The 25549-nt window shown below is 38.3% G+C and overlaps 2 protein-coding genes across 4 annotated transcripts in view; both read right to left on the bottom strand.

Moving 5' to 3' along the window:
* rcan3 (regulator of calcineurin 3) overlaps positions 1-19119 on the bottom strand; it is a 42432-nt gene extending 23313 nt beyond the window's left edge. The window contains exons 1-2 of one of the 3 annotated variants that reach the window (XM_014983455.2): positions 18277-19119; positions 16377-16619 (exon numbers count right to left, since the gene is read on the bottom strand). In XM_014983455.2, coding sequence (XP_014838941.1) covers positions 16377-16586 — 210 coding nt within the window. In that variant the 5' untranslated portion in view covers positions 16587-16619; positions 18277-19119. The other 2 variants (XM_014983456.2, XM_014983457.2) reach the window with 2 other exon arrangements.
* Positions 19120-19257: 138 nt separating this feature from the next.
* Positions 19258-25532, bottom strand: nipal3 (NIPA like domain containing 3). Its single transcript, XM_014983449.2, has 11 exons — positions 25307-25532; positions 25007-25075; positions 24491-24662; positions 24329-24388; positions 22961-23106; positions 22730-22826; positions 22512-22647; positions 21744-21832; positions 21559-21622; positions 20356-20450; positions 19258-20267 (listed from the first exon to the last, which is right to left on the bottom strand). The coding sequence occupies exons 1-11, from the start codon at positions 25340-25342 to the stop codon at positions 20080-20082; spliced, it is 1152 nt and encodes a 383-aa protein (XP_014838935.1). The 5' UTR covers positions 25343-25532; the 3' UTR covers positions 19258-20079.
* Between the last annotated feature and the right edge of the window lie 17 nt (positions 25533-25549).

The raw sequence follows: 25549 nt of genomic DNA, 5'->3' as shown, positions 1-25549 counted from the left end.
ATTCATCTATAGGGCAGCATGCAGCAGCAGCTGGTGCACAGCCGCAAAGCAAGGGCAAACTCAACAATTTGGGTCGCAATGTGTAGGATGCGGAGCGTACCTGCATTTTGTCTGATGTAAACACCTCGGTGTCTACCTCGCAGGCGATGATGGTCACCATCTCCAGTTTCATATTTATGGATGGCATTCCCCTGTGTGGTTGGTAGGAAAAACGCAACGGAGCCAAAACTCTGCTCGTTCCTGTCAGCGGGTCGCAGAGGAAGCGCTTCCTCCGGGAGGAGCTGAGGTAGCGTCCAGAAAGACGGAGAGCTGCAGCAGCCGGACTCCTCACTGCACTGAAACGCCGCTCAGAGTGATGCTGCAGCAGCCGGACAGATCTCACTCCCTCTCCGACCCTCCCCTCTTCGCTCCCCCCAGGTTCTGGCTCCACATTGACGTCATCAGCAGCCTTACGTTAGTCCGGGTTTACGCCACTATAACGAGCTTGCTCGCTGCTCGACGATCCGAGCAGGGCGCACTGCAGAATTCACCGTCCGGTTTTTTCCGCTTCATCTCGTTATTATTATCGTTTTATGTTTTCAGGGCTGCCGCGCTGAGAAATGTGGCGCAAACATTTGAGGGAATAAATTAAGAAATGGCGCAGCTTCAAAATAAAACAGCTAAGAGGCTGCTGCCTTAAATCATCTTTTTTAAGCTGCCAAAAACAAACAAAAAAAACAAACATTTTGGACTCCGAAGCAGTATACGAAGAGAAAATATATAAATTTGTGAGAATAATGTCACAATATTTCGAAAATATAAAACTAAAAATCTAATATTACTTTGTTCTAGTAAATATGACTAGTTTGTACTTGTAATTTTATGACTTTATTCTTGGAATTTTATTTTTTTAAACCTCTTAGTGTTACCATAATACTCATAGTATCGAAAATAAAAGTATTCACACCCTTTGAAATTTGTCCAATTTTGCCATATTGCAACCATAAGCCAATTTTGTCCACTTTCGGGATTTTATGCAATAGATCAACACAAAGTGTCTTTACAAATAAAAAATCTGAAAAGTGTGGTGTGCAATTTTTTTTCAGAGGGCTCAGGCACAAAATAATTCTTCAGGTAGTTGATCATTTATATTCATGCTCTTATTGTGAAGGGGGCAAAACTGTTTACACAGTTGTCTGTTTTCCCCCAAATAACTTTACATCAAACAAGAAACATACAGGAACAAAAAACAAACAAGAACAAGATGCACAATATCTAAGGAGATGATAGCGTATGTAAATTATGTCAAGATTAAACTGGTGTTTGAGGGTTGTAGTCTTTCAGAGGCAGATATAATTTCTCTATAAGATTAACATCTGTCTACATGAAGAAACTTTAAGTTTCAGTTATTTTTTTCCTCTTACATCATCATATTGAACCACAGCTTTAGCTACGTTGTCAAAACTGCTGAGCCTCATGAACGTTTTTTTCCCCTGTAAAGGCAAAATTGCATAACAACGCATGTGACACTTTATAACTGCAGATGACACAGCTTGAGGTTTCAGAGAAACGGACTTATCAGCAGTCGTGTAAATATGTGCTGCATGCTAAAAGTGGTAGATGATACTAAAACCCAAATTACAGATGTATGAATTTTCTCTGCTTTAGGATTCAGAGGTGGAATCTTTGAAAGAACATCTTTCAAGCTGGATTGTTGATTTTAGATAAACTGTGTTCCCTTCATTATCCTGTTAATCTGAGTTTCCAATACAGCGGAGGACAATCATTCCAAATATTCCCAAACCCATTACAGAGCTGCATAACAATCCATGTCTCCTCTGCATCACTGAGATCATCTCTCTTACCAGCCCTTCATTTCATAACGATAATAATAATTGCTCAAGCAGCTGAGACAGCTAAGTCTCCATGAGCCATTAATATTGAGGCCCTAAGCGGTTAAAGTTATTTATGTCTTTGTGTGTGTTAGGCAGCGTCCAAACTGAGCAGACAGAGAACATGAGGAAGATATGTGCAAATGACCGTGACATGCCTCCAGCAGACGGCCCGTCAGTCACTCCAGTTTGGAAAAATCTGCCTGTAAACGGCAAAACTGGCCACACACATCAGGAAGTGCGACACGTCTCCCCGCAAGCAGAGCGCCGTCAGATTCTTCCTCTCCTGGGAGGAAATCTTTTCATTTCTTCAATTCTCGGCGCTGTGAAAAGGCAGCGCGGTGGATGTAACGCGACAGATTTAGACATTCTTTCCAAAGCCCTCTCACAGCTCATTAATCACGCGCTCAGAGGTAACAAAGCAGTATGACAGTGTCATCTTTACTTTCAAATCCTCTCTGTTCTTTGGAGGATAATAAAGCCTCCCTCTCGTCAAAGGTTCTGATCATTTATTTATGCCATATAGAGACATAGGTTTATAAAGGTTACGGACAAACATTCAAAGTCTGGAGAAACTTAAGTGAAAGAAAAGCTTCCTGGTGCATCAAATCTTGGACCATCATCCTCCAAGATTGCTGCTTTTGAGGCTGTGTTCATACCAGCCATTTTTAGTCCGGTTTAATCAAATTCTGTTTGTTTGGGAAGATCTCGGTTCGGTTGAAGTTGAACTCTGTTGCAGTCCGAGTCCATATGTGAACATCAAGCCGACTGGAGATCGTTCCAAATGCATTAAGCGGACTATAGCAGAGGGCATTCTGGGTAAATACAACCAAAATAAATGCTAGCATGTCAAGTGATACCGGGAGAAATGACTCGCAATCTTTTCCCAAAGACAAAAGAGAAAATTCCTACAACCGCTAAAATATGATGCTACTCCATTTCAGTTCACATTCTGCGAAGAAGGAAGTTGCGCTCATATCTTTTTCTTTTTAGGTTTTTGTGTAATTTTCTGCATTAGTTCTTGGTTTAGCGCCCCCACAGGCAAAGAGGGGAACATGTTTCTCAGGTGGTTTGGATCATTTGACACAGAGGAGTGTGACAGCAAACTGCAGCAGCTGAAAATGTTATAAATGTTGCAAATTTGGTCCTGAATCTGAGTAAACACCCTCAGTTATCCTGGTTTTCCTTAATTTTATCCAACGCAGTCCAGCTTAGTCTGTTCAGCAGAGACTGAAGAGCGGAACGATAGAGCAGGGGCTTCTTGTATGTTTCAAATGAACTTCACCATCATATACCAATAACCAGAGTAAACACAAAAAGCAGTTCTGAGTAATTTATTTATGGGAAAAAATCTTAAAAATGCAACAAGTCTAAAATCACTGGAGGAATTTTTGCCACACAATTTTTATTTGAGCCACATTGTTGGAGGGTTTGAGCTTGAGCTGTCTGTTTTATTTGTTGTCACATCACCACAAGCAGATTTAAAGCTGGACATTGACCAGGCCACTCCAAAATGATTCTTTTGTTTTTGTTTTTTGTGCCATTCAGAGGTGAACTCCTGATGAATAACTTCAGTGTAAAAGTGCAGAAACTCGTGAACTGACAGATTCATTTATATCAGGTGTACAGCAGCAGGGATGAACAACTCTGTTGCTTCATGAAAACAAAATGCCTTGCCTGGGTTTTCTCCAGTCTGACTTCTTCTTATATTGGGTAAAAATATGGACAACACCAGTTCTATTGGACTGATGTATGGTTTCAAGCAGAGAGCTTCTTTTACAGACTTTCATACTGAGATTGTTCTTCAGTTTTATTTAGCTTTTCTTGGTGAAACAAGAACAACATGACCTGATTTTGTAGCTTAACACAGCTTGTAACAGCTTCAGCAGACAGGAGACATGAAGTATTCTTTTGTTTGTGCAAAGAATTGTGAATGAAGAGGAGGAACAGCAGGGCTTTGAGAATGGGGCGAGAGAGAAAGAAAAGAGCTTCATCATCCTGGGTGACCCATTCTTCTTATCAGGAGCGACAGAACGGATCAGAGGAATGCAAAGTCGAATGCGATGCCCTGCATGGCGCGATGGTGGCAAGGGGTGGGTTGGAAATAAAACCATTGCTCCAGTATGGATGGCTTTTGTCATTTTGTAATATCCTGATTTATTTTATTTCATGTAAAAGTCATGATAGCTAGAGATGCATTCTCATTCTAAGGACGTTAACAGTTTGTGTCACTAAAAGCACGCTGAGGAGGTGATGTTGAGCCGGGAACGATCACATATCATTTAGTTAACTGTGATTGTTTTGCATCTTTGAAATGCAGCTTAAGTGATTGTCTAACCTCAGTGGTGCGTTACTGGGACTTCTCAGGACATTCTGCAGCATTTCAAGTAGAGTATGGATGCTGTTGATGCTTGGAAGGTCTATGAGATTCTTGTATACACAAATGCAGGAGCGTTGTCTGAATTCTGATCACAAAATTAAGTTTAAGACTCCAGGATAGACCCAGAAGTCACTGAGGGGAAAACACAGCGAAGCACCACCTACTCACGGTTCAGTATTTGTGGATTTGTCTATTCCTGATGGATTTTTATGTGGAACGAAACTCCAAATTATTCATGGAAAATTAGCCTGTTTGCAGCTTTCCTTTTCCATGGCGCTAACTGACTGTACCCGAAAGAACAAAAATAAGGAAGACTGTAGATATTAGCTTCTGTGGTAGTGCGAAGACAGTTTCCGCTGTGCGTATGAAAGCATATTTTGAGTTTGGACTATTAAAAGAGACAGTTATAATTGTTTTCAAAGGGGAGTATTTGCAGATCTCCACTATGTACAGGAAGTTGTGGTTCCTAATACCAGGAGTCCTCTGTAGATCACCGCTGCTCTGGGAAGCTCTTGGGATCCCCCAGCATTAGTAACAGCTTGTTTGGCTGAAGGATGTCTGGATTTCCCAAGTGAACTTTTTATCATCATGATCCAGAAAACAATGAATGTATATAACTAAAGCAAAAACCTACAGAACCATTTTTTTTTATATTTCAGGCACTTTTTGAAGACTGTATCTTTAAGAAATGTCATAAATTAAAATACTGTTTACATTTTCTTGCAAGCTAAATTTAGCAATTATAATCTTTCAAATTTGCATTACCTACAAGATGGCGCTAACACTGTGAGAGGTAAAAAAAAATTATACATCAAGCCAGCTTCTGCCCAAGGGACATAAAAACTGACCAACAACACCCCTATAATGCATTTCCTAAAATAGAACCATTCCCTTAAGTATAATCCATTTGCCTAAGCTGTAGCTAACCCACAAGTGAAGCCGTTAAAGCAAGAGTCTTTTTACTAAAAAGACCTACAGAAATAAAAATATGTCACATCACAATCTTCAAAATCTTTGGTCAGCGTGAGTTTATGCTCCTTAAATAAGGATTGCGTCTTTAAAAATGGTAGAAATGTATATATGCAGCATGCATGACATGCAAAAACAGAGAATAAGAAAGCAGGAATGCAGCAGAGATGCTCAAAGGATGAGATGCAAGCAGAATTTGTATTCTGTAGCAAGGCTCTGCAGGGAAGGGGGAAAAAAATCAGGGCAGTGGATCATCATGCTGCTCTGATTTATGCATCATCATGGTGCTCACATACATGCAAATCCACGCAAAGTCGAACAAAGCATCAGGGGAAACAATGAGGCATTTTTTACTCAACGGAGAAAAAACACACAAAAAAAATAAGTACAACAAATATGCAAATGTTTCGGTAAAAACAAGCTGAAAAATGAACGCAATAACCTTTAAAACCAACTTCAGAGTCAGAGAGCTGCAGAAAGGCAGAGACTCTCTGCAGGTATGAGCTTCCTGTGGTCTTCAAGAGGCTGAACCCAAACACACCTAAACACAGGAAACTGCGTCTTCTCCATCGCTCTGATACCAGCCTCTCCTTACCTCACTTGGCCCAGCCAAACCAACTCACGGTGCCAGTGCCAATGCAGCTGCTGTAATCTAGGCCAAGCTATTTATAAAGCAAGCAGCCAAGTAAAGGCACAGGGAGCCAGGGGGAGACAGAGGGATGGGAGGATAAAAGAATGTCTACGGGGCAGAGAGACGCATCTACAGAGCGTAGGTGAGTAAGTGCGGGTGGATGAGCGGCGCAGCCATAGAAGGACTAAAAATGAGGAAAAAAATAACAGAAAGAGACAAAAACAAGGCGTCAGTGTGCTGCTGAGCACAAACACCTGGTTAAATATTATTTTTGTCATGTGTACTACTCATGTACATACAATTATTTGGATTTAGGATAAATAATTAAGAGGTTCACAGATTCTTTCCCTTAAATTCTCCTGGTTAATTAATATTTAAGGGCCTAAAAATGGAGCTAATTCCAGAAGTAGTCATCTTCCTGAAATAATGGCCTAAGTCACTTTTTGCCAAAAGATAATTCAGGCAAAGAAAAGAAAAAAATAGAAACATCAGTTTTGGCAAAAAATGCTCCAAACAGTGTTTTGGTTCAAACATATCTTCAGTTTAAAATAATAAATGAATGTTAGCTCCTTTTCCAGTCTCATGGTGCATAATTGAGAGGTAAAATTATGAATGACTTTCAAAATAAAAATGTGGCATGTATTTACTCCAATACATCTAAATATAATCCTATGCATTTTTGTGTATTTTAACCTAATTTTCATTCACTGACACTTTCCATCCAATCTGACTGAGTCTGAGGAAACAAATAACAATGAACAAAAATCTCATATTTGTTGATAACATACAGCGAAAAACCTGGAGCTGGAATTTCAGCAGAAGTGTTAAATCAGTGGAATCAAATGCAAAAGCATCCAGAAAAAATATGCAGCATATTATACAGAAAGAGTGAAGATCAAGAATCTCCTGATTATTCCACCAAATATTGATTTCTGAACTCTTCCTGAGTTAAAACATTAGTATCATTTTTCTCTAAATGAACATGAACTTGTTTTCTTCGCATTATTTGACGTCTGAAAGCGCTGCATCTTTCTCATTATTTTGACTGTTTCTCATTTTCTGCTAATAAATACAAAAATTTTGCTTGGAAGTTCGGAGACATGCTGTCAGTAGCTCATAGAATAAAAGAATAAAGTTCATTTTACTAATACAGAGTAAAATCAGATATACTGGTAATTTAAAGTGGTCTCTTAATTGCTTTCTTCAAATAAAATTCCAATAACACAGTAAAAAAAAACAAAAAAAAACATAAGTTTATGCCGCAACATGACAGAATAAAAAAGTTCAAGGGGTGTGAGTACTTTTGAGGTTTTGGATCAGAACTTACACAAACAAATGTGTGTCATCCATGTTGTTTCACCTACAGTCGTCACAAACTCGGCTGAAACATGGGAACTGACAGCATAGTGTGTTTCTGGTTCACAGCCCACATCTGGTGGGCCACCAGCAGCTGTTTGCCGTTTTAACTCGGTCCAGCAGCTTAGGAGCTGCAGAGATGAGCTGCCTTATAGCTGTGAGCGTGGGGGGCGGGGGGATCACAGACTGACACGTGCCGATGGTCCCACTGATTGCTTTGCTTAGAAATCAGGTCAAATCTTTGTACAGGCTGAGGCACTCTCTCCGACCCGCATGCAAACATCTCTGCAGCGACAACAACAAAAAACAACAAAGAAGAAATGTAAGTTGGACGTGAAAGGACCTGAGGCCGTCTCTGAGTTTCCAAGACAACACAAAGCTTGGAGAAATGTGTCCCATTTTCCAAAGGAAGCAAACAAAGAAGAAGAAAGAACTCAAAAGAATTTTACCAGCGGATGAGAAAAGTATTAAACATCTATATTTGGAATTGATGAGCTCAAGTTGTGAGTTTGGAAAATATAGTCTGCAGACTTTAAGTGAAAACTTTGGCACTAATGAACAGTAAATGCCAATTAAGCAGCAGCTTCCACATGTAACTGAGACAAATGCAAAGAGTTCAGCTTATTTAAACTTTGATCTCTTTGGATTGAACCACAGTGCTCATAAAAACAATCAATATTAATATAATATTCTGAACTTGAACAGCAGGGGTATTTTAACTGAAGTAGATATTTTAAAGCCAATTTAAAAATGTTTCCATGCATCTTGTGTCTCTACATATGAAAACATTTTTAAATATTAAGAAAATATGCAACACCTGAGCGACCAAATAATGTTGATGCATTTAAGAACATATGCAGCCTGCAGCTCCATCCAGTTGTCGTCATTTTAGACATGCAAAATTCCAAATATAGAAAAAAATTTTTCTTACACAAATGAAAATGCACACAAAGCATTCAAAGGAAGGGCAGGACAGCCAGAATAGAACAACGGTTGACATCTGGTGAGTCATTGTGGAGAGACGCAAAGAGCCCGACTTAAATGACAGAGAATAAAAGGAGGAAAATAACATGAATGAAAGATTTGTGTGGAGACGGAAATAAACAAAAACTGAATCAGCGACACGCATGACTGTTTTTCCATCTCCAAGAAAGAAGAGAGACAACGGCAAAAACACAAGAGGGAAGAGAGAGAGGGAAAAAAATCACTACACCATCAATAGTTCTTTTCTGTACGAGACAAGTGGCAGAAATTGATTTAAACGCCACTCTCCACACCTCTCCCCTGATAAACACGTCTGGAAAAACAACCTCGGTGACTAAAAGGTAACAGCAACAAGCTGCTGTGACCGAACAAAACCTAAAACTGGAATCAAAGTTAACAAACTGGAAGGATATATGTAGAAATATTTGCCTTTAAAACATATCTACAGCCAAAACAGAAAGACGAAAACCACACTAAGCCAAAATTTGTCATTTATTACTCACAGCTTCAGTAAGCCTGCCGTTCACTGTGGGTTTATTTCAGCTCCTTAATTCTCCTCTTTCATGCCTAAAAGCAATCACCAGCACAACATTTTTCAATTTCATGGCCTGGATGATTGCATTTATGTCTCAATTCATTAGAGTCCATTTATTCTTGGCATCTGTTAAATAAGAGCTCATGGTTTTATTGTAGTGCTATTTTTGAGAACGCCCACAGAAGATTTTCCTTTTTTTAGGACTGATTGAAACACAAAATAATCTTGATTTAAATAGCATCACAGAGGCATGACAGAGAACAAACATCACAGTTGCTTAGGCTGCATCCTTAATCTTGCTGTTTTATAACCTTGCATGTAGTGGGAGTGTGGGTCCGTGGAAAGAAACCATCCGATTTTAACCCTGAAGAAAAACAGCCAGAACATCGAAGAGACAGAAATAATATCTTAAAAATAAGTTGTAATTTGAAGATGAGAGGGTGGAAAACAGCTGCAGGAAACAAATATAATGGGGTTTAAACATATTAAGTTTAATAGATGAGCTTTAGGAGATATTTCAAAACGGTGATATTTTTATCACTTTCCCACTGTTGCATATCAACCTTGCATTTCAGTACCGGATGAATCTGGAATTGGGTGGCAACTAGTTACATTTACTTGAGCAACTTTTTGAACAAAATGTGGCTTTAGGAGGATTTTTACTTCTTTTACTTGTTATTACAAAGTATTGGTCTTACTTGAGTAAAGTATCTGATACTCTACCGGCTGAAAGGAGAAGCTTGTTTTAGCCAAAAATGGACGAGACCTGTAGTTTTTGTTAAATTCATATTTTTTTATCTTTTGCCTGATTTTATTATATGAATTATTTTCATTTTGATCTTTAAAATACCAACACTTCCACATAACTTTAGATTTTAGTCCGTCTCATGACATAATTTTTAAAAATTTAATGATAAATAATTTGATCAGTACATGAGTTTTACTAAACACTTCTTTTACTCTAGACTAATTTCTTGTTTACATATTTGAAATATGTTGAAGTAGTGCAACTCTTACTTTAGTACAATTTTTGGCTATGATAACACACTCCTAAAGCTGAAGCGTTCAACAGTCCCGTCCTGTTTTATGCCCACCTGTGTTTTTCCAGTGGAAACAAACGAGCGTGAGAAGAGATGCACAGAGTCCAGGCAGCAGATACCAGCTGACATTTAAAAATCCATTACATGACGCGCTGTTGATGCAGCTGAACTTTGCTTTACTCTTATCTTTTCCCTGAGTCTAATCTATAACGCTGTGGAAAAGAGTTTTGCTTACTTACAGGTTTCTTCTGTTTTTTGCCGTTTTGTCACAGATTTTAGCTCATCAAAGCATTTTTCATATCAGGCAAAGATATAAAAAATGCAGCTGTTTTCCACCTGAGTTGAGAATAAGCAGGAATGCAAGTTATGGATTACTGAGTTAATCTAAAGTTGATTTATATTATTGATCTAGCAGCAGTTAATTCCTTAAAACCTGCGTTTTCTCTTATATCATGAGAGTTGACTGTCTTTTAGTGCTGAATTTTAAAGAAAAGAAGCACATCATCATATTTAAACTACTTCATGTGTGAGCTGTATGAAATTGTGGTTTTCTCAGATTAAACTTTGACATATTTATAAAATATAACAAAACAGGAAATGTAAGAAGGACAAATACTTTTTCACAGCGCTGCACGCCATCTGGTTTTAATAATAGGGTGGGCCATGTTTACCAAGAGTTTTACGGAGATATTTTGTGGTATTATTGTGATAACAATTAAGATTATGATAAAAAAACTATTTATTACTTATTTTTAGGTAAGTGCCTGGCACATCATTCATGCCACCACAACAACCACAAGAAAAATATTCTTAATTGAAACCAACTTCTTTAGGACTTCGCTTATTTAAAAATTATTTCTACCACAAAACAACATTTAATCATATTTTAAATTTACTGATATCTGTTGATGCAAACATTTCTGATCATCCTTTAATGTTTTTATTTACAATCAATAACTGAAATTTATCTTGACAATTATAAATCAAAGTTCCTATCAATATTAGAAATGTTTTCACGAATAATGATCAACAATTCGATAAACAACCACCCCATGACTAGAAATTCAAAATGAAAAAAAAAAAAAAAAATGCATCTTGGTTTTATTTTATCCATCAAAATTAATTTCGACTTTGTTCCGTAACGTTTCCTTTCAGTTGTGTTTTTTAATGGACCCATGTTCAAGAATTTTCCTTCTGCAAACTAAACTCATTATGCTGGAATAGTTTGACGCACATGATTAAGGTGAATATTGTTTCACCTTAATAGACGAAACTAGAGATAACATTTGCTTTAACCACTTTAATTATCTTCAGCAAAACATCTTTAATTAAAAAATGATTCATGCTCTGCAGATAATGACCATTATTAATCGTACAGCTGCAAGCGAGAGAAAAAAAGGTCGTCATCTTGAAAACGGCTCGGTTTAGTCGCATTGTTCCATCTACTGCTGTCAAGTTGGCTGAAATTGCTTTCTGCTTTCCTGAATGTAACAAATAAAGGAAAAATAAGCGCAGTGGGTCGCTCAGCACACCAGAATAATATCCAGGCCGCTGCAGGAGCAGGAGGCCAGGGGCGTTCGCTCACTCTCCACCGCATTATGTCTGACCTTCAGTCTGCCAAGCACCCAAGGACCCACACCCAAAAATAGATTATAGTCTCACACATGCAAACATGTCACTGCTACTGTCCATGCACACACACACACACACACACACATGCATTTATAAGATGCACACACACAGTCACTTTCTCACTGTTCACATCCTTTATCTTTCTATTTTTAGTTCCCAAGGTTTCAGGAACATTCTGTGCCGGAGTTTTCTTACTGTGTCGCTCGATAACTGTACGTACGGCGGGCTGCATCATCAGACATCACAACGTCCACCAGAGCAGTCCAGCTCCTCACATACGTTCAGCAAACATCAACATTTCAAGAGGAAAATCTTTACAGAACGATCAGTGACCGTCAAATATACAGCTGTAAGGCGTAAAAGTGAAGTGGAAGGCCAGTTTTGCAAAATAAAAATCTGAAAAGTGGGCTTTGCCGTTTTTAGAACCAGTACAGTTACAGCTGTGGCGCCTTTACCATCTCCAACTTTCCCCCATTCTTCCTAACAAAGTTACAGCTCAGTTCTGGACTTTGACTAGGCCGTTCCAACACATGAACATGTTTTGATGTAAAACATTAGCAGTTCTCGCCGTGTCTTAAAGGTTACTGTCCAGCTGGAAGGTGAACTCCATGGATAAAACAGTCTGAACGGCATAGTCAAAGTCAGCAGTAAGATCACAGGAGTCCAGATGTTAGACCTGAGGTCTGCTTGGAGGAATAAATCATAAGCCTGACCACGTCCTTAGAGCTCAGTTCGTGTTAATGACCTCATGGGGGCGCCACCAATCATTACTCAAACTCCTTTATTCCTTCGGCCATTCAGCTCGTTTGTAATTTTGTTTTCTACTGAATTTAAGTGTCTTTTAGTCTTTGTTGCACTGGCAGCGTTTGTTCTGATCCTGAAATGCCTGCATGAGATTATCAGTATTTTTCTTTGTTATGTTGACCTGAGAGATACAAACTGAATTTCCCTTTTTGGGATAAATACAGTTGGTAGATTTGAATTTGGATCAACTCCAGTCTCAAGCCCTTTGTTGCTTCTAGCAGCTTATTTTTTTAGGATTAATCTGGATTTTCCCACCAACTCTGACCAGCTTCCCATGATGCTGCCACCACCGTGTATCAACTGAGGATGATGTTTCACCACCCCCAGTGTTTCTGTGCTGAAAATCAACCTACAATTTTAAAACCGTTCCATATGAATGAGGTTTTACTTTATTTAGTGGGAATCCCAGGAAGAAGAACTGACCGGAGGATTTTCTGCAGTTTTTGTCAGACATGTTGAACATTTTTTTTCCACTTCACAATGTTGTGTAAGTTTGTGCTGCAGCATTACATAAAACAATTAAGAACGCTGAAGACTTAGCTGGAACATGGTAACGTAGGAATACCTTCACAAGTCACTTAACGCAAAACACAATTTTTTGGAATAAAAAAACGACTTGAAAAATAAAATTATTTGCAATCATTTGACATTTGTATCTACAGAAGTTTTTCGAATCAAAATAGAAAGCTTATATCCTATATATTTATTCTCCTTTTGTTAGAATACATATATACAAGTTTAAACTGGAAATATTTTGGATTTTCATTGCCTGCAAGATTAAAAAACCAACTCCTTCATGTTGCATAACGCTTGCAGCTGGTTGATTGCTCTGATTGTGGACAAAGCAAAGCTCAACCAGACAGCAGCAGGAGCTGCACTGAAAGCTTTGCTCAGCGCTGATTAGGCCTGATATACAGCGGCACTGTATGGAACGATTTATAATGGCTTCTCTGACCTTCGTCTCAGCAAACACAGAAACCACCTTGGCTTGTTACTCTGCCCAGACACCTTTTTTCCTCTCACACTTGCTTACTTTTTACTGTGGAAATCCATCATGTCCAAATCAGAATCAACACCAGCTGCAGTGATACGTTACGGGGATGATGCTGGAAATAAGGAGCACAATAAATCCTAAATGAATGTTTAATTAAATCTGCTATAAAATATAGTGGAGATCAGAAGTTTACATACACTAAATAAATAGACAATAATTTTTCCCACTCAGGTTACATACATTTCCTCAGCTTTGCCTTTGAACTGTATGAAACCTTTTTTCTTTCCCCACAAACGTCTCGTAATGATTTGCTGAAGTTCTGGTTTGTTCCTCCCGACAGAACCAGTGGAACCTGGTCAGGCTTATAGGCCGCCATACGCACATTTGCCTTTTAAAATAAATCACTAAAGAACAATTTCTCTCATTATTGTGGCATTTGGCAAATAGAAATAATTTTGGTAATTTTATCTGACCTATAAAAAGAGATATTTGGTCTGATTTACCTTTAGACAGTGAAGGAAAAATTTGCATGTTTTCTATTTATATTGTGGGTAAACATCTGGTTTTGGACAGACAATGAATTTACCTTTCAGTTAAAACACAACAAGATAGCACAAATCTATTAGCTATAAATTAAAATTATGTCTTTTTAAAAATGAAACTTTCCCAAACTCTGTGGAGATCCAGATATTTGACTCTTTTGAAACATTACAAAAATAAAACCACAAGATTTATATAAAATTTTGGCGAGGAAAGAAAAAAATAATAATCAAGGCCCTGGTAATAATTCAAGTTATTATATGTTGTGCTGCAGCTCCGTTTTGACCATAAGAGTTCCTGTAAATGGGTAAATAAGCAACATGTATATCACTGGGTTGATGCAGCACGTTAAGGGCGTCTCTGTTTCAACTCAAAGCAGGTCAAGGGAAGAAAAAGCTGCAATATAGAGTAAAGCTGCCGATGCAAAAGAAAGCAAAGAGGCTTTTACACAAAGTGTGCAAAGAACTTCTGATAGACGCAGGAGCACTTTCTGCTTCCCGAACGCCGCCTGCCTCCCTCTAGAAGAGCGCGATTACAGAAACAGGCCGTCCTTCTGCCTGCATGCAGCCTTTTGAGAGCAGACACAGAAGGTAATGTCTGTGTTGGAAGAAAGCCAAGAGCCCAAAGACAACAACAACAAAACAAACAAACAAAATATGTAGGTTGCAATGTTCTTGCTCATCACAGAAGAAATGGACTAGATGCCATGTTTCAGCAAACAGGAAAGCATTGAAGTCTCAGAGGGTTTATGTGAAGACGATGAGCGAAGCCGAAAACATCTTCATTATGTTCTTTTGCACTTTAAACCAGAAATAATAATAAAAACATATTTTTGCTGTCTGCAGTTAAAGCAGACAAAACTTCTCTTGTTTAGGTTGGTTAGACTAAGAGAGAATAAGTCATATATCTATTATTAACGTCTTCAAAATCAAAAGTTTACACAGGATGATTATTGTCTCAGATGATTGTCTCATGTAAAAAGTTATGTATGGTTAACTGAAACATCTGAGTTAACTGGGTGGATTTTTAGGTCACTCCTGGAACAAACTGTTTTCTTGTTTGACACAACAAAGTAAATGAGTCAAGATGTCGTTAGAGATTTGTAGAGCTGAACATCACAGACATGATGGGAACGTCCAGCCGTCAAACCGCTCAGGAAGGAGGCCCAGGTGATTCCAACTGACCAAAAACAAGACAAGTTTGGTCTGATTTACCTTCACATGTGAGACAAATAAAGTTTATACAGTGTATGTAAACTTCTGGCTTCAACTGTATGTTCTTACTGCAAAAAGACTAAATCTTACCAATAACTTTTTTGTCTTATTATACTTAAAATAAGACAAAACTAACTGAAAAGTAGCTTGTTTTAAGTGAATAACTCCTTCATATTGAACTAATGTCAGATCATTTCACCTAAAATGTGAAAAATCTCTTTTTATAAGTAAAATAATCTGGTTTCGTTTTGTCTTATTCCAAGATATTTGCACTAGAAGCTAAACCAAAATATTCGGTAAGATTGAGTGTTTTTGCTTTTCTCATCCCTGCTTGCTGTCCTCATTTACCAAGTTTGAATAAATGTCTCAGGTTCTATTTTTAGAGCAGCTTGTTTGACTGAAACATACAGAGCATTCTCCATTGACATGTTTCTATCTGAAGTGTGTGTGTGGGCGTCATTTCCACTTAAAAGCCAGAGCCTGAATCGTAATGAAGTGAGAAGGCAAAACAAGCGTAGGGAACGGGGGAGAGGAGGGCGCCACAGCTGGGAGCAACGGGCGTACAAACAACCTCACAAAGCAGGAGTGATTCAGTTAAAGGGATTCTGTGCAGGAGCCAAAATTAGCCTCTCTGCTTTGTATTTCAACAAAAAGTGGATCAATCAAGGAGAGGAGGAGGAAAGTTAACGAGAGATATTGTCATGCGGGAGGCGAGCTGGAGAGATGGATGGACCTGACGGAAAGAGAAGAGGTCTAAGGATGCCAGCTGGAAGGATGATGAATCTCAGGACAGCATAATTAGATTAGAGGGCAGAAAATTACAAGTATTTCCTTTTGCATCCTCCTCCAGAAAACGGGATCCAATGATCCCGAAGCTTCCTGCTTTAGGAGTTTGATCAAGCTGTGACAAAAAAAACCCAAAAAGCATCCTGGAGAGGCAGAAATCTGTTTGCAACATGCATGTGCGTGGGTTTGTACACGAAGCCTGCAGAGAAATCTACAGCACAGACATAATTGGGGATGAATAACATGCAGCCTGGGCTGATGGTGGAATGATATCCACTGACAGATGGATTAAGCCCTGAATGTGGCTTGTGATTCTGTGCAAGTCATGTTGTAATCCGCTGACCTGCATTCATGCCTCCTGCTAAATAAATTTTAGCAGCATCAGGTGTGTGTGTAGTGGTGTGTGTGTGTGTGTGTGCGTGTGTGTGTGTGTGTGTGTGTGTGTGTGTGAGATCAGCAGGCCAGCTTGAGACAGGAGCATAAGCTCTGAGTAACACCACGCACGTGTTGCTGGGATTTTCAATCTTGGATTGACTAAAACAGCAGACGAGATGACTCAAACATGAATAAATTGATGCACCGACTCAAACAAACTCACACACACACACACACTCGTCAGAAATGTGGAGCAGCGGCTCACCCTGTGCATGTCCTCCTCAAACACAGCGTCATGGACGCTGCATGCGAACAGTGCGGTGGGAAGGTCGCTCAGGTCCATCATCTCGTCCGCCACGCCATCCTGGTCGCTCTCACCGAACACCATGTCCTCTTCCTCCTCCTCATCCTCCTCAGGATCACTGCTGTAAGCCTCCGACCCGTTGCTCCAGGCCTTACAGTTCTCCCGCAGCATCCTGGATCTTTTCCTGTCTATTTGCTGCTGAAGCTAGAAAATAAAACAAGAGATTAAAATGTGTGAAAATGAGAAGAAAGTGGTGAAAAAAACTGATTTGTTTGTCATTTTATCGGATTCAGTTGATTTTGCAGCAGGTTTTTAAACCAAAGTTTTACTTTTTCACTTATTCTGCTGCTTTGCTAATAGTGGGACTTTGATGCATTTGATTCAACTGCATATGAGAGAAGAAATTTTTGATAATCTTAGTGATAAAAAAAAATCTAAAGGCAGGTAAAAGTGTTCAATAATATTTGCAGGTGCATGTCAACAAATTAAAATGGCACTAAAAGTTTTTTTTTTATTATTATTAATTTCCTTTATTTAACCAGTTAAATAAAGGAAATAAATTGAGATCCTGATCTCATTTCCAAGAGGAAAATCTGCAACACACAACAACCTGGTGACGACAGAGAGAGAAAGTATGGATGACTGGAGAGGAAGATGAGCTGAAGGCTGCTGTGAAGCAACCTGATCAGCTCCATGCTATGCTGCCTGGATGCAGTAATTCAAGCAGAAGGAGCCCCAACCAAACACTAATGCCTTCACTTATTTGCATATCTTTCAGTATGCAAATAATTTTTATATACAGAGACGCTGAACAGTAAGGTTGTCATTAATAATCACCACAGAAAAGTGCTTGAAATACATTAAAAACAATTAACCTGTAAAACAAATTTCACTTTTTGAATTGAATTATGATTATTTTCTGAGATGCATCCGTTTGAAGCCGTAAAGCACATGTGTTAAACTCAAGGCCCGGGGGCCAAATCTGGCCCACTGTAGCTTTTTAAGTGGCCCTCTAGACTCCAAATAAGTCCTTACAGTTTTTCGCAAATCTGCAAAATTCACACAAAATCAACAAATCTCTACATTTTTTTCTGATTTTACTGCAAATTTTCTCAAAGTTGGTCAAAAACATTGAATTGAAGTGACTGCTGCCTCAGCCTTACTGGACGTCAAGTTACAGTCCGTAATTCATACGGCAAGTAATAAAATTCCTTACAAACATTTCTAAATTGGCACCACAAAATCTGTAATTTTGATTGCAAAAAAGCACTAAAACAATCACAAAATCTTGGAAGAACAGCTGTTTACTGATATTTTAACAGTTTAACTGGTTTTATCAACACATTCAGAGCATTCAGATTTTTGATGCGGCCCAAAATAAAAAATGAGTTTGACTCTCCTTCCATAAAGGAAAAACGTTGGATGCTACTTGACCCCATTACTTTCATTAGAAGAAAAATGTCAGCGTTGGCTTTAGAGTCGAGTGCCATCTAGTGGTATCGAGTGGTAAAATGTCTCAAAACAACGCTCATCAATATTTTAGGAACTACAACACATCTAACCGCGCCAGAAGGACGCGGTTTGAAATAACAAGAACGAATATCACTGCAACATTTGAATTAAACCATTATTGTCCTAAAATACCTAAACTAGAGCCAGGAGTGCAGCGAGGAATCCTGCAAAACGAGTAACTCCTGCACGGCGGAGACAAGCGGAAATGAGGCTGGCAGGTTGGTTGTCGGAAGCGTTTTGCTTTTTGTTGAAAGTGTCGCTTCAGCAGCTCAAAGTTTGCACTGATCCGCGTGAGGTTCCTGTTCTGGTCGCGTCAGATCCAAATGCTCCTGTCATCATCACCACTCACCGAACCGCTGTCAGTGAACGCGACCAGAACCCTCCATCACGAACGGAAGGAAACCAGAATCTTCCCGTCACTTTGCTGAGTCAATCGGATTGGTGATGCTGTTATTTTTGTGGATGCCGTCAGATGCGTGGGTGTTTGTTGTCCGTGGATTATCATTGGGGGCATGGTCACGGCGCAAACTCCTCCGGCGATGCCTGGCGCAGGTGGAACCAATGAGACGCCGACGGCGGCCCGCAGCGACCAATCAGGCCGCCGCGAAGGGGAGGACGCTCCGCAGCAAGATTGGTGGAGGCCGTGGGGCAGAAAGTGGCTCTGCTGCAAACTGCTTTAAATACCCGGCAAGGACGTCTCAGTGAGTCACAGCAGTTAAGATGAGCTTAATGTGCTTAAATGTTTACAGACTGATCACACTTTGCAGGATCCACCTGTTCAGCTACCCAGAGTTAAATTCATCATAAAATTGACACTTAAGATTTATGCATCTTGCAAGTCCACAAAACAAAATAAAACCAATAATTACAAAAAAAATGCAAACAATCTTATTTACTTTAAGTGTTTTTCACAATAAAACTTCAATTTTGCTAATAAACCCTGCATACTTTTACATAAGCTTCTCAAATCTCACATCTGGAACTGTCCAGATCCAAAAGGTTTACATCTATTCTCCACAAATGCATTTTGTGTGAATAAAAATCAAGGATTTTATAAGCAATTTACTTTTTAAAATCAAGTCAACATTTACTAAGAGAAGCTGCACTGGTTTTCAGACTCACCAGATAAAAAATCTTTTAGGACTTTTAGCCATGTTGATGGAAATTATAAGGAACTAAATAGAAAATGTGAAGAAGGGTAAACCCTAAATAAATAACTTTGCAAACACGCCACAAACGCCATTTAAAATATGCATAGAAAAGTTTAAACTATGACAAAAATTACACTTTTCCCTTATTTGCTTAAATTACATACATTCCTTGAACAATATTCAAGCTTGATGTTTATTTAAACACCAACAGTTAACAGTCACCATCATCATGCACTTACCCTGAATTTATCCAGCAACAAACTTCATTTTAAAAATGTACATTAAAACCAGACAGAGTTCATAAATACATCACAGTAAATTAAACACAGTGGTCAAACTGGGAAACTGGTCCCAACAAGAAGAGGCAGTTTAAACTTCATTTAAACAGAATCAGAGGCAGTTTTTCAAAGTAAAGACAAACTGTACAGCTGCAACTTTACACTGTTTGGTCAAAACCCTGAAGTTTGATAAGTTTTCACTTTTACTGGAAGAACAGGTGATGTGCTGCGTAGCCCTTGGAATAAAAAGGTTCATGTATTTCACTGCTATCAAGTTTTTCAAAGATGACAAAACTCCAACATAAAAAAGTAATAAGTTACTTCATTCTGCTGCCAATCTTTGGTTCCTCTGAGATCAACAAATGTCTTCAAAACGCAGAATTCACAAGTTATTAAAATATGTAAAAAGATAAGCCAGCTTTACCAGTTTGTGCTCATCCAGACTTCCTCATGTGCTTTCATAGAGACGGAAAAAATCCTCAATGCTACAAAAAAAGCTAATTATTTCCAGGGAAGAAGTGATCAAGCAGAAATTAGTTAAATCCCAAAGTTTGAGGCAGATTTTCTCTGTTTACAACTGTTGAACTTAACACAGTAATTAAAAAGCTTTTCCCTGACTAGCTTTGGTTTAAAACAGGAAGCATGTGTGAGAGTTTAAGGCGAGAAGGTTTGGTGAAAACGCCCATTTGGGTTGATTTTTTAATGTGAGGCAGCGGATAAGTCTCAGTCTTTCTTCAGGTCGGGCTGACCATGAGGCGGATCGGTGCCTCTCACGGTCACAGTCGGGTGCTCCAGGTTGACCGGTAGCGTGGTCGGCGCCACGCCGTCGTTGTTGACCAGAGCGCCGTATGAGAAAGAGCCGTTATAGTCCGGCTGAACAGCAAGGCCGTTGTCATGAATGGTCGGCACGCCTGAGCAGAAAGACGTGCAAATAAGAAGATGAAACGTATCCTGACTGTTACACAAATGTAGAGTTTAAAGTTTAGTTTTAATACAAACCGTTAGCCACATCCATGGTGACGTACGGCTCAAACATCTTCGCCTTCTTCCTGGATTTGGTGACGAGAAAGACGCCGAGGAAACAGAGTGCAGACCTGCTCAAAAAATAAAACATAAAAATCTTCTTATTTTTATTCAAATGCTGATGGAGCTTGAACCTGAGCAGCTTCAGGCCTAGTCCATACACAGATGAATATCTGGGAAAATAAATGTATTTTTATGTGCTTTGGCTTTTCATCTGCACAAAAAATCAATAAAGTTTTATAAAGTTTTTATCAATAAAATCTTTATAAAAAAATCCAACCAAAGTGGAGATTTGAAAAAATACTTCATATTTGTGTTTTTGTGTGTGTGCAGTAAAATTTAGGGTCTTGTGCATTACAGTGTGCAACAAATAATGCAGCAATAAATCCACATACGTGACATGATTTCCAATCATCGTCTTGTATTCTAATAACTTTATATTCTATTTAAAAGTAGATCAACCTAAATGTCTGTCCACACAAATTAACATCCTGTTAACCTGTTTAACAAGGAAGTCATGGTTGTTTTAATGCAATCTGATTGCGTGACATAAGTTTCAGCTTTGTGCTACACTGCCCCCTATGGATTCGGCATGTTAAAACAACATTCAGCTGCATATTTGTGCATGATGTGTTTAGAAGATTAATTATTTCCTTATCTTTAAATCTGATGCCAAAGTATAACTTTACAAGATTCTCAAAATTCCTTGTTTTAATTTGTTATTGTTCATGTTGGAGTTGTTGTAAAATTGCTACTTTATTCTCCCAATATTATGACAATTTTTGGTAATATTACAACTTTATTTTCGCATTTATTCGACTTTATTGTTGTACGAATTTATTCTTGTACTGCAACTGTTTTATTGTAAAATTGCTACTTTATTCTCAGAACTAAAAAATTGCCAGACCTAGTATTCCATAATAAGGTTGACATGAATTCAAAGTTCAAATAAATAGAAGCTATAAAATACCTTATTTAACTATGGAAACACTAAAAAATGCGTTAATGAAATAAAAAAAAATAAAAAAAATCCAGATTCTTCAAAAACCAAAAATTCGATTAGTTGATAAAACCAATTTAACTCCCTACATTAATCAGTGAAAGACACTGAAGTTTGCAGTTGCCACTGGCAAACGTGAGCAGGTTTAAAGTGTCTGAATACTGAACGCTGCCACTCACCCAAGGAGAAACATGCAGATGTGAAGAACATCTTCCTTCTGAAACTCCAAGTAGAAAACGGCTCCTACGGATGAAAAGAGAAGTTCTGAGACGTGTTGTGACTAAAAGGAGAGCAGCTGAAGCAGATTGTTGTTAGATTTTATTTCTAGACTCATGTTTACAGGCCCAAAGAAGCTGCGACTCACCAGCTACCACTGCAAAGATGGTGGAGAAGATGTAGTTGACGCAGGCGGCCAGCGAGGGGTCATGCAGATTACAAGCCTGGGAAAGAAACCTGGGAAGAGAGCAGCAGGCCCAACAGCTTTCAAGCCAACCACATAACCCTGGAGCAATATGCAATACATTAGTAAATCAATTAATTTTATTTACAGAGACTTCAGGATGTATTCACTGCAAAAAAACCAACTCCTGCCAAGTACTTTTGGCCTACGTTTCTAGTGCAGACATCTTAGTACGCTGAACTGAGACAAAACTAACTAACAAGTAACTTCAGCACAATATAGGAGCTTTTTTTTAAGTCTTAACATAAGCATTAGTGTTGATTAAAAAAGTTCTAGTTTCATTTAAAACATGGAAAAAATGTTTTGGTGTAAGAAAAAAAAATCTGCTGATGGAACTAGTACCTTTTAGCTTTTATATCTTGTTGAAAAGTTACTTATAAGTTAGTTTGATTTTATTCCAAGTGTAATAAGATTTTTAGAAAAGTAGACACAAACACTTAGTAAACTTTATTTTGTCTTTCGGTTGTTTTTAGATATCCAAAATTAAAGTTTGTTGATTTGCGATTATATTACTAGAAAATGGTCTCAAAATGAGAATATTATTATTTATCACAATAACTTTTGGGACAGTTTATTGTCTAGTAAACTTATTGTGACAGATCTACACCCACAAACACAAATTATATCAAAGATAAATGGATATTGATTATTTTTGACGTCTCTGCCTCTTACCTGGCCTGGAAGATGACAGACGCCACCATGCACACAAACATGACGCTGAAGATGGGGTAGTCGAGCTGCATGGCGCCCTCCAGAGTCAGGAGCAGCATGCCAGAAACCGCCTTTACTGTGATGACTGTGACCGAGCCTGTTCCAGAAGATTAAAAAAATCAAAAATCAAAAAATCAACATCTGCAGTGGCAAGATTTTAAAGACAGGAGGAAACTCACCCAGTAAAGCCACCAGCAGCAGGATAACAACCAGGTAGTTAGCATTGCGCTGTTTGTAGAAGTACAACAACAAACAGAATGCGATAATCTCCAGAAGCTGTCAGGATGATAATAACATTAAATTAATACAGAAATACACCAAAAATCAACTGTGCCAGACTGAAAGAACCCAAGATAAAAACTACATCTGTTTGTAGAATATTAGCTAATTATTTACAGGAAATATCTCACCATATACAGGAGAACAGGCCATCCAACAAGGTGCTTCACAATGTTCTCTGCTTGGAGTTTCTCATGAGAGTTTGGACCAAATGACACAAACAGATACGTTCCTCCTATAATGAAGATGTAGCCCAGGAAGGCCAGCCCATGGCTCTCTGAAAACGCAAAAAACCAGAAAAGATTTGAAACAATCTGTCAAGTCAGACTGGAGAGGAATTAAAGGTTTAAACTGCTGCAGTATTTGCACTTAGGGGTGCAAATACTTATAGGTTATTACTTATTGTGAAAGGTTTCTTAGTATAAGACCTGTGAGTTATCATTAATATGATAAATTTCAGTTATTGGTTGTAAATAATAACAAAAATTCCAGTATGATCAGAAACATTTTTGCTATTTTTGCCAATGTTAATTCCACGGGAGCATCAATAAATATCAGTAAATTTGAAAACGGTGCTGTTAGTTTTTACGGTTTAGTGATATAAATCACACTTTTAAAGTATGTGGCATCCTGAAAAAGCCTATTTCAGAAAATAATGATTTTCACGGATAATATTTGCATATGTGGTGGTATGAATGCAGGCACAGCCATAGAGTTACCTAAAAAAGAAATAGTTTTTTTAAACGCAAAAAATAAACAACAAATAGGTTTTTTTCTTTATTATTATCACAACTGTATCACAGAATATCAGAATAAAATTCTAAGTCCTTATCGCCCACCCCAATTTGTACTCCTACCAATTTCTGGTTTTGCTTTTTGATGCATTTATTAGTTTTATTAGCAAAAAATAAATAAAAAAATATATATATATATATATCAGCAAATATAACACGAGAAAATACAAAAAACAGATTTTTTAAAATTAATTTCCTTATTAAGGGAATAAAAGCTCTGCAAAACAACCTGAGCCCATCTGAAAAAGTAAGACTTCCTTCTTGCTGGTCTTTGGTCGCACAATCAGTGAAAAACAACAACTGAGCCTAACATATTTATCTGCATTTTAAAGTTGACACATTGAACACAAATCAAAATTCAACTTATGATGGATAACTGGAGAGTTTTTTCTGAATTTCAAAATTCTAAAAATATGAGCACCAATATAAGAGGTAATTCAACAAATATTGGATTTTAGGATTGTCTAAAAGGTCAGTTGAGGTTGTTTCCAAAGTAATTTAATAAACTGTTAAGTGTGTGTGAAAGGTCAGATTTGAGTTGTTCACATTCACTGAAACTCCACTAATAAAATTTGCACATAACAAAAAAATACCTTGGCAAAAGTGTAGAAGAGAGGGCAATTAGATTTGCATGAAAAAGCAGCAGATCTGAAATATTTGCATGAGTTATTTGTGCAGCTGTATAACCTTTGTTCCACCACTTACTTGCAAAGTCCTTTGCTTTAGATTTTTCACGCAGGAATAAAAAACCCAAAATTGAGCTTGCTGCAAAACATTAACAAAAAAAACAAAACGTTTTTGGTACAATTTAAGGTATAAATCTGGATGTTTTTACAATTTATGGAAGGTTTAGAGAGTGACACTCACTCAGGACAGACACAGCGTTCAGGGGCGCGACAACAGCAATTGGGGCAAAGGCGTAGGACACAAAGTTGGCCCCCTCCCCGATGCAGATGAACACGAAACCACACCACCAGGTCTTGGTGTTGTAGAAGGTGCGTTGCTCCTTTGTTTCTGCTAGTTTCACGTGGCTGTACTTCTGCAAGGAAATGCAAAACTGGGAATGAATTTAAAGCAACACAAACACCTTCCAGGAAACTCGCAGAAAGAGCTTAAAGCAGATTGTGAAACAGTTTCACCAAAGAAAAGAAATGCAGATGGGATGGTCAGCAACACAATGAGAGTGACGCATGACGATCACGTGACTGTCTGTCGGATAAATATTCAGCAAACACAGCCTTTCCCTGAGGGTTATGCAGTCAAACATGCACCAGAAACAGAAGAGGGCATGGCAAGGTGGAAATTAAAAGCTTCTGTCTGGATTATAATTATGAAACAGCTGGTTTATAACGCTTTTAGTGGTGAAGTTTAAGCAGAAACTACCTGAATACTGAGAGAGATGCTGACAATCACACTTCCAAAGATGGCTAATAATGTCCCGATGAGATTATCCTGAAAAACAAAGTGATCAGTTCAGTTAGGAGACAGAAATGTCCACAAAATAACAACAAAACAACAGAAAGTCGCTTCTGAAATTCTGTTTATTGTTTCCATCGTTTTATCTTGAGTAACCAGGTCGTAACATTGTAGCAGTTAGCAAAACCGAGTTTCTTTTTAGCACCACTAACAGATAACAAAGCAACTCTTTAGTAACAAATGATGGTTATAATGAAGCTGTCTCACCGTGTAGGAGTCTCCTTCTTCTGTTTGAACGTCCATATCTTTAACTTTCAGAGGCGCTTTTTCATAACACGTACAATAAACATTCAGTCAGTTAAATATTCCCGCTGTTTCCTGTTTGATATAAATATCTATGGCTCATTTTTGGATTTTCTGCTTTGATAATAAAGGAGACACCATCTTCGGGGAGAGAAGCATCTCACTTCCGGGGACTAAATTCACCTGCTTAGGGCGACGAACTGAAGC

Source organism: Poecilia mexicana, unplaced genomic scaffold (genome assembly GCF_051168715.1).
Source record: "Poecilia mexicana isolate PSO_F unplaced genomic scaffold, ASM5116871v1 scaffold_22, whole genome shotgun sequence".
NCBI classification, from domain to species: Eukaryota; Metazoa; Chordata; class Actinopteri; order Cyprinodontiformes; family Poeciliidae; genus Poecilia; species Poecilia mexicana.
Note: the sequence above shows the minus strand (reverse complement) of the source record. Positions and strands in the feature narration are given on the sequence as shown.

What these genes read in the sequence shown, in the direction of transcription:
- nipal3 (XM_014983449.2), bottom strand. Translation starts at nt 25,342, where the DNA reads ATGGACGTTCAAACAGAAGAAGGAGACTCCTACACG. An exon ending in GAACGCTGTGTCTGTCCTGA is followed by an intron (nt 24,389 to 24,490) that starts GTGAGTGTCACT and finishes AATGTTTTGCAG; the next exon opens with CAAGCTCAATTTTGGGTTTT. An exon ending in TCTGTCATCTTCCAGGCCAG is followed by an intron (nt 21,833 to 22,511) that starts GTAAGAGGCAGA and finishes CTCTCTTCCCAG; the next exon opens with GTTTCTTTCCCAGGCTTGTA.